Raw genomic sequence first — 10,140 nt, forward strand, 5'->3', positions numbered from 1 at the left:
AAGCACAATATCTATCCAAGCAGAAAATACAAATAACAGGTGAACTTGTACAAGAAGGCAGCCATTTATTACTTTACACGCTCTGAATGAAAATAATAGGCGTAAAAACATTGTAACGATATCGGGAATAGTCCGAATGACGGATCTTTCAAAATAAGGAAATTGTTTGAGGAAATTGTGCGTTTCATAAATTGTTAAATTGGAAGAAAATATTTATGCTTTGATTGAAGTAATATTTCGTGAGAACATATCGTCACAACGATATCAGTAGCGGTTCACTTTGACAACTTTACAGCTGCCATGGTAAGGACATTTACATCATGAAGATTTATTTTTGAAAACTAAAAGGCTGCCTTCTTCAAGACTGTATAAAAGGAAATAAATCAGGATATTCTTGACATTACATGAAGCAATATTGACAGCAATGGCTGCTACCAGGAGTCCGCATCTGTTTCATGTTTCTTTAGTTTTTCTACTTGCACACTTCTTCATGAGTAAATCTTCTGGTAAGTTTTCAAATTATAATAAAATACTAGCAAAATGCCATGATTATTAATATATTAAAGAAGATATTTTTGTTATTTAGTGCACAGTCATGATTCAATTATTTGATTGCGGAACTGGTAGTGGTAAACGCATTTACTGTATAGAAGGTATCAACAATAACTCCAGATTGTATATTGCGCAGTACACGGTAGTTGCTTCTGTGTAATTTATTATTTGTGTAATGGCGGCCAAAGTTTTTGGGACACTTTGAAATGGTTTTAGCAAATAAATCCAAAATAAACCAGTTTTTATTAGATTCTTGATACCATACAATGTAATACATTAATTTTGACAACGAATTTCCATTAGTGGCAAAAATTACTTAGGGAAGATAAATGTTTCTTGAATCAAACAAATGGGACTTTAACAACAAAGACATTGAAATGTCTGAGGATTTTGTAAGTTGTTAATAATGATACACACAATATTGGCTTAAAAGTTAATGTGTTAATGACATAGATGTTAAGCAATTTTGTTCTGAATAAAAATCAACATTTAGGTTAGAATGGTAAACACTATCAAACGGCTTTAGTTGATAGTAAAAAAATGAATGGTAATGAGCTGTCTAAAGTTAATGTACTAGCGATAATACCTTTTTTAAAAACCATTTTAAACATTTTATTTGTCTTTTTCAGCACAACAAACGTCTGAAAATCCTTGCATCGTCAGCACTTCAAGACTGGAATCAAAATTTGTTTTTCGTCAAGCCTTTGTGCCTTCTTTCCACGACACATTTTATTTTAAGGTACAAGCAAGCGACGGAGTCATTGTTAAGACCAGCTCAGAAGCATATGACGTCACAGACTCTGGAACCGAAACATTTCTTAAAATAGGCAAGAGCTTTTCATTAAACTTGATTAAAATACAAATACTACAGTAGGAATTTCAAATGAATGAACACAGCTTTCAACAGCTGTACTCGTATATCACGCAATCCAATGCAAACGCACGATCTTAGTTACAATATTAACCAATCAAGAGTGAGTTGACATTGTTGGAATCACTTCCGCGTTACGCACACACAGGCGCACACCCCGGTGTGCATCGCAAGCAGTGTACGCGAAAAGTCGTTTACGCTATGTCAGGCTGTGTTCATTCAAATGAATTTCTACTGTAATAATATGAAAACAAATTGAACATACTCATTATTTTTAGTTTCTACCATTGTGTTTTATTTAATTTTTCCGTAACATACTCACTACTTTTAGTTTTTAACATAGTGTTTTATTTGAATTTTCCGTCTCAAGTAACATCAACGAAACGTACAATTAATGTTTACATATATAATTGTATATATACATACTCATTTCAGTCTTAAACATGATTGGCCATAATTCTCTAACGTGGAAGCGTACATAACGCTCCTTAGGAAGGCCTTTTCCAGTCTAAAATTTGCTAAAAAATACAAAAATTATTGTTTCACTGGAAAGCCCGGTTGTAGTCCGGCTGCAAGCTATTATTTTATCAGGTTAGATGGCTAGCCACTTTTAGTGTTTCTTTGCTGATTATTATTATATAGGTGGTACAGAATGAAATTAGGAGTGAGGGTCAAAATAGGGGTCAAAATTCAATACTTTGATTCCGCTCCTTCCTTGGGTTTTAGATCAACGTTTCATTATTAAGATGCAAATTCCAAAGTTGCAGTTTGCTCCGTTGCATGCCCTACAGATTTGTACACATATCATTAATTCTCAACCAATTTTAACAAACGAGGTCTTAATCCAGAGCTTATATTCATTTAGGATATACACGGGTGACCATAACTGGTACCTTACTTTTTCTACGCACTGTATATTATTTGCTGTGTTTTTCCTGACAGAAATATTCCAGAGGACCGCTCGTATGGACTTGGTCTTCCCATCATCTGGTGTGGGTACAGGTAATTCAGTACGCACTCTCGCTACAGCTACAAATCCAGCAGGATTCCTGTCCGCCTTGGAATACCGTAGCTTCTACATTATACTTTCATCGTCAGATAATAATAACAGAGTGTCAGTTGGAATGCAAGACTCAGAACCGTTCCTAGATTCTCACACATTTAACGACCAGCTGTATCAGAACACGAAATATATCGGAATAAAAACGGTGGGCACTGATGGAACATGGGATTTATGCAACGATGACGGTAGGTAAACATGTAAAAGACTAGAAAAATGAACGTGTTTATCTAAAAAGCGCTCAGCATTAGCAAGTAAAAGCTGACAACCAGTTTATATAAGGTAACTTGTCTGCCAAGCTGTATTTTAATCTCATCTCCCGAAAAAAGGGGACTAAAATGTTCGCATAGGACCATAGGGGTAAACATTAAACATGATGCAAATTCAATTAAAAATATAAAATTATTGAGACAAATTAATGTACAACGGCAAGTAGTTTATGGAGCCGGAAACAAGTTTAAAGGTCAATTTGCATTTTGTACGGCGATCGAATATTAAAGTTGCTCTGAATTTTGTAAAACTTGAGGTATATTGTTCCTCTAGCTTAGGAAATTGGCCTCAGAATTGTTCAGAGGATTTAGATTTAAAAAAAATAAACAAAAGTCAGTTTACCCTTTTGACCTTTGAATCTGTGTTGTGTACTTTCAAATTAGATATTGTGAATATGCTTAAATGATTGAATATACTTATCATTTTGTGGTATGCTTTGGTTTAAGCTTTTTGTTTTAAGATTTCATAACAGTGGAGTAGCTAAGATTGGTAGCGTCTGGGGCAAGAAACCAATTTGGTGTCCCTACCCCCTCCCACCACCCGAGAATATCTTAGACGCGGGGTGTATTTTAATAATAAGACATTATGAAATTGCAATCATGCTCATGCATGCCAAATGGTGGGTTAAATATTAAGTGAGGCCGATTTGGCGCCCCTAGTGGTAGCGCCCGGGGCACGTTGCCCCCTATTTACGCCACTGTTTCATAATGGATTTATTAAAACAAATTTACTGATAATTAGACCTATTTTGTAGAAATAGAAGCAAATACACAGCACATAATTTTTTGTTGGTTATATATCCAGAGCAGTAACTTGTACGTTAAAAATAGTTTACAATAGTACTTTAACCCCAATATGATAATAGGCTATTCCAGTTGAAATCCATACCCCCCCCCTGTTGAAGACATGACCTAAATCTCTCACACGGGTGGGGGTGGGGCTGAAATAGCACAATGGGTACAGAATATCATTCTCTACCAAAGTTTCTGAACTATGACATCATGATTCGGGCTATTTTGACCAGAAACATTCTTAAAAACAGAAACATTCGATGGTAAATAAAGCTGCATTGACACGAGAGCCTGTAAGCATAATTTTGGCATAAACTTAAAGCATTATCATAGTGCAGTGTCGTCCACGGCACACCGTGACCTTTCCAGCCATAAACCCGCTTATTGAATATTAAACCGATATATTCAGTACTAAACCATTATATAGTAATCTATTGTCCAATGCAAATTTCTTACCACCTGGTAATATTGATCCAATGAGCGACCAAATTGTCCGCTACGGACGACTAATCCAATCGATAATGACGCTATTGACATGTACGAGCGGAGCTCCACTGACCGAGTTTTGTGGTATTTTTCACTGGTTTGCAGCTGTTTGCTGTCATTTACTCATCAAGGCGGACCACCGTTATTATAAGGACTATGCCAATTATTTAAAGATTGACATGTAGAGAATAAGCCACAATTGATTGACATTAAATTTGTACCTATGGCGGTTTTATGACACCAATCTTCAAAATACGAGCAAAAAATGGCTGCCCGGTGAAGCAAAATGTGCATTGGAATAACACGGCGAGTTTGGATAGATGCTAGGATTTCTTTTTAATAAAAATGTATGTTCCCCCGTTATTAAAGCTTGTACCGGGTTGAAGATTCAGATATTTTGAAAAGAATAAGTAATTGAAACATAGAGCAAGTACTAAAATCGTAGCTTTTATACTTTTTGATATATAATGCTAACTAGTTTATCCCATATAGCTACAACACAGCGCTACCAGTAGGGTTCAATTGCCTATTGTGAGTGCCCCTGTGTTGTGTGCATACATGGAGTTAACAATAACTGCATGATGTTTGTATGTCAACAAAAAATTTGGATATCTCTTTGCGTGTGATTAACAATAGACTTTTTCACTTTACAGACCAGTCGTTGCAATTAGTGTCATATAAAAAATACGCCACTTTGGGCGATGGCAACGATACTGAAGCTTCAAATGTTGTTGATGGGAATATTAACAATGATGACATCAACCTGTGCACAATATCAAGTAAGTTTAAACATATTCGCCGTAGAAGTGATGATGTAACAGGATAAACTACCATTATAGCATAAGGTTTAAACAACTCTTGAATATATGCTAGTGTATTTACTATGTATAAATGTATATCTTCAATACGAGAGGTCACAATTTTCAAATGGTGGACGGCTTTTCATCCCAACTATATACACTTTAAGTGCATATCATTTATAAAATTTACTTCGAGGACTGTTGAATGGCAAAAATATAAATAATATCAGTTTTGAATAGTTTGAAATAAGATTTGTGTTAAATCGCAAATTAAAAAAGAAATAATATCAGAAGGACATTTCTCATATTCAGAATGCAATTTGATGTGTCTGATGTGCTCTCAGGTCCCACAAAAATACTGTGCAAATGTTGCTATCCGATTCCTTAAACCCTAACATAACAATTTTCATTTCAGAGGAGCACACAAATCCGTGGTTAAACATAAATCTTGAAGAAGTTTACGAAATTGGTCTTGTGGAAATTATATATCCAAACCCTGCAATGCATCCCGCCTATGGTACGTACAAATGACTGTTTACATATGCATTATTGTATTCGAAATTATGAGGCCGTAAAATCAAATCAGCCGTAAAGTCGGTCCCGGTCAATTTTTTTTTTCGTGTTTAGAAAATGTATATTATCATAAGCTTTAAAATGGTATACCGGTATCATTTGACTTCAAACGATATCCAGAAGCGGGGTTATGGTTTGTTGAACTCTGCTCCTTCAACAAAATAGTACCTTTTTTGGTTCTACATGTTTCTTTTTTTAAGCATTGCTGGTAATAAATATCAAACAGTCATAATTGGCGGTCATTTCAAATCATCTCCAAGTCAACGAGGTTCAGAATTGCTCTCTCATTGTTATACTTGTTGGTTGTACATACCTAGACAAAATACAATGCTTTGTAACCCACCACTTGAACAAGACTAGAGCTATTTAAGGATTCTATAGATATCTTCAGCAATAGGATTATTGATTGGTTTAAACGGTGTAAATGAGGTACATATCGCAACAAATTGAGGTACCTATGAACACGACCTTCACGCACATTTAACACTGTAACTCAGAATACAATTTGCCGACTTTACGGCTCATTCGTAGTGTATACGGCATATTTAGTTTATCAATCGTCAATGAAAAGAAGTTTTTCGAAATATGATTTTCAATTTGAAATACCATTTTTTTTAAAGCTAACCAATAGTTTTTTGATGTAAATTGTCAAACAACTAATTTCTTCTAATTATTGAGTACTCTCTTAAAACCAAAGATTGAAAAATCAATCTTAAAGATTGTGTTGAGGGGAAAGTCTAAAATTAGATTGAAAATGCAATGGAATTTAGTTTGAATTTTCAATCTTTAAGATTGATTTCTCAATCTGAATTTGGACTTTTCCTTCACCCCAATCTTACCATTTAAGAGAGTAGGCATAGTTGAAGTAATTATCACGTTTATCGATTGATAAACACGGTTTATCAAACTAAATGTATTTCTGTTTGAAAAACTAAAGTGAAAAAAACACCCCAAAACAGAGTTGATCGAAAACAAGATTTATCCGGTGAAAAAGACACTAGGGTCAGCCAATGTCCAAAGATCTGTAGTGGGAAGTTGGTCTGCCCATGCTTTGCCCAGGCAGAGGATTATCTCAGAACTTTTCGTGCCAAGGAATTGGTTTTTGCCATACTTGTCTAGACCATGTCCAGAACGTGGAATAGCCACCTTCTCCCATGTCAAATTTTTTTTTTAAACAATCAAATGTATTGTATGTCAGGACAAAACCTCTTTTGAGAATTGTAGTTGTTCATACTTCTAATTTATGCTTCTTTCCAGTCCATTTATTACTTTATATCCCCTGATAAGTTTTCATGCTTCTTTGGAATGTTCTGGACATTTCTGGGCAACCCTGGGTCAGATCTGGACAATTATTTTGCTTTGATTTTAGATGTCTGTGCATACCCTTGTTTTTCGGTCGTTGTTCGGCGATAGACTAGTTTATCCCGTTAGCTGAACAAAGTTTTTTCGGAAAAAAAGTTTATCTATCAACAACATTAGCTTTAGAACAATAAACATAGCTTATCGGCGAAAAACAGACTTTGTCAAATTATCTGACTTGCCATAGACATCTAAATTTTATTACAAAATACACCTAAATGTTGTGCTAAACTGTCAATTGTTTGATATTTTATCAGCTTCGTCACTCGAAGGAGCAAAAATTAGAGTCGGATCCTGTCAAGATGACTTTGAAATTCAAAATCGTGATGAATGTGGTTCTTCTCTGCTTTCCATGGAAGCTAATGATGGAAGACCCCTCCTACGGACATGCTCTGAAAAACCTTTAGGGCAATTCGTGTACATTTCAATTACAGGAAGCGAGAAGCAGATTGCTATATGCGAAGTGAAAATATTTGGACGTAAAGGTAAGCAACTATTTCAGTGCATTATACTTTAAACCGCGGGGGTGTGACTTCAGTTTGTATTGGCTAGGGATGTGTGGTTGGCATTCCGAAAATATACCAAATTTTAGGAAAAAGAGACTCAAAATATACTAAATTTTGATTATTTCCATTCAATTATTTGCTCATATCTGGAAAATTCCACAATTTTTGCTAAAACATTATGAAGATTTTTGGAGACAAAATCAACCCAACAGCTGCCACACATCCCCGTAACAACCTTTCTACTGAGTACCCCCGGACTTTTGTCTGCATAAATTAGGGTTTTAACAAAGATACCGTAGCGAGTGTGGACACTGTCTTTGTATCTGGTGACACGATGTCAATCAAATGAACGTTTATGGAAACAAAATGACTCGAGAACAAAGAATTGCATAAAACTTGAAAGGACCACACAACTATAATAGTTGTGTGGTCCTTTCAAGTTTTAAGCAATATTTGTTTCCCCTGTCCTTGAGATGACCAATTTGTCCAAGACCAGGGCCAGATAGGAGATCAATTCCATCAGTTGGCGTTGTTCAGTCCAGCTTTCCAGACTGTGACTATTGACTGTGACCTTGGTCCGAGGCAATTGATTGTCAGAAGTTGACAGTTAGTAACATGTGCTTACTGATTTTTTAAAAACAATAGAGGCCGTCAGCGTGACGTCATATGCCGCCATCTTGTGGGTACACGCTGCGATGGTCGTTCGATCTCCATGCGTGAACAGCAAAATCACTGCGTCGACGAGTGAAAACAGCTGCGTGGTAAGCTGCGCCCTGCGAGCAGTGTCTGGCGCATGAACACGCGTATCATTTGTACCCACAAGATGGCGAAAGGCTGACGGCATCTATAGTGCGGTTGATTGTTTGAGGAGTATGTGTAGGGCAATGACGCTGATTCTGGTACATATTGGATGACAAGTGCCGCCCAAAAAGGAATTCATAGAATGACCTTTGAATGTTTGTTTGCAAACTCATGCTGTTGAAGTCAACTTATAAGATATGGCGGTTAATGGCCTATGCCATAACATATTAACAGATCTCCGGCGTCTTCTTATACTGCCTCCCAGGTGTGCAACACTTTGAATTCAACATAATTATGAGGTACTTTTTTTATTTTTCAGTACCAGACAATCTAGCTACGACTCTGGAATTTGCAACGACAGATATACAAGAACCAGGAGAAAGTGAGAAACTGAAAGTAGTTCGTCATGGTGAATTGCAATCGTGTAGCAGTGTGGGTAAGTCGAATTCGTACTTTTAAAGCACACGATAGCAATATTTAATTATTGCTTGGACGGTGAATAACGTGATAATAACGAATAACGTGACTTATTTCACTGGATTTTTCAAGTGAAAAATTGTTTAGCCTGCGCTTTGGTTGGTAATAAAGTAGCGACTATAAACTGTAGGAATGTTATACCGTTTTGATATAAACTCCTCAACAAAAGTTTGGAAAGTTTTTTCAAGCATCTGTATCTCAAATTATTTGTGACATATTCATATCGTGTTGCATATCAATGGATAGCTACAATACCCCCCTTTACAATGACACCCCATTTGAAACAATAACATTTTTCACGGCTGAGTACACGCCTTGTGAATGTAGTGGGGTCTCAAACAGAATTTGCCAAATTTGCCAACACGATATGAATATGTCACAAATAATTTGAGATACAGATGCTCGAAAAAACTTTCCAAACTTTTGTTGAGGAGTTTACATGTATTTGTATTTCTATTGGCAACGATAAGAAGTTAAAAAGAAATTGTTTGAGATACTTGAAATAACAATGTTATTTGATAAAACAGAAGGAGCCCAGTCGATGGCTAATAATATATTTTGCCTATTTCAAAACTATTTCGCAACATTTTATTGCGCAATAGGGAACAAATTGCTGTGCGAGGAGTCTGCACTGAAATGACCAGAGGCTTTCTTCCACCGTGGACTTTAATGTTATAAATGCATCATTTGTGAATTTGAAGTTGATTTTGAAATGGTCGTTGCCACAAACAATACTTTGCCACTCTAATAATATAGTTCATTTCAGTTCAGTTTATTTCATCCATTCAAAATACATGTTAACATATATTATCACTATCACGCGCGTAGCCAATGGATGCAGGGTTGCGACGCACCCATCCAATCCCCCAAATGGTTTTTGTAGGAAAACCTTTTATGGAAATGGAATATCTGGAAATTAATGATGGGTTCATGATCATGTTTAGAATAGATGTTTTCAGCTGAATCAGCTGCAAGGGCGACTTTTTTTGTTGCTCAATACGTGTTTTTTTCTGCGGGTTAACCTTTCCGCGAAAAATGTTAATGATCCCCCTTCCAAATACCAAATACTCGCCTATGATTGTGTTTAGAGGTTCACTATTTATTCATGTGTGTCTTGAAAATATCTTCAGTGTTCAAGTGTACAAAGAAATTCACTAACTGTTCGCAAAAATCTCTTTTTTTGACCAGACATTATTGTCTACGAGGATGGGATTTCAGAATCTCCGGACGAGGATGAGATTTCAAACCTTTCGGACGAAGATGAGAATTCCAAACTTCCGGAAGAAACAATATCAAAAACAAATGTCGTATTTCCATCAGGCGGAAAAGAAGAATCTGCGGACGTGGAATTATATACCGATAGCTCGAGACAAATCCCAGAACGGATCACCATTCAATTGCGAAATCCAGTGGGAGCTAGGATTGGAAATCAAAGTGTGATTTCATTGAATTTGAGCGAAGGTAAGCTTTAATGCCAAACATACACAGACACAACGATAAACACTGTAAAAAAAATCTCATTTTTGAGGCGTTTATCCTTGATACCTTGAATGATGTTAAACCTTGGATGTTTTAAACAATCAGATGATTGATT

The 10,140-nt window shown here is 36.0% G+C and overlaps 1 protein-coding gene across 1 annotated transcript in view; it reads left to right on the plus strand.

Annotated features, from left to right (window-relative positions):
- Positions 1 to 409: 409 nt before the first annotated feature.
- The window catches only part of LOC140169155 (uncharacterized), a 15,789-nt gene continuing 6,058 nt past the window's right edge, over positions 410 to 10,140 (plus strand). Inside the window, exons 1-8 of the mRNA XM_072192412.1 lie at positions 410 to 506; positions 1,182 to 1,379; positions 2,366 to 2,671; positions 4,684 to 4,809; positions 5,246 to 5,347; positions 7,020 to 7,247; positions 8,389 to 8,505; positions 9,735 to 10,007. Coding sequence (XP_072048513.1) covers positions 425 to 506; positions 1,182 to 1,379; positions 2,366 to 2,671; positions 4,684 to 4,809; positions 5,246 to 5,347; positions 7,020 to 7,247; positions 8,389 to 8,505; positions 9,735 to 10,007 — 1,432 coding nt within the window. The 5' untranslated portion in view covers positions 410 to 424. The remainder of the gene's footprint in view (positions 507 to 1,181; positions 1,380 to 2,365; positions 2,672 to 4,683; positions 4,810 to 5,245; positions 5,348 to 7,019; positions 7,248 to 8,388; positions 8,506 to 9,734; positions 10,008 to 10,140) is intronic.

Source organism: Amphiura filiformis, chromosome 14, assembly GCF_039555335.1.
Source record: "Amphiura filiformis chromosome 14, Afil_fr2py, whole genome shotgun sequence".
NCBI lineage: Eukaryota > Metazoa > Echinodermata > Ophiuroidea > Amphilepidida > Amphiuridae > Amphiura > Amphiura filiformis.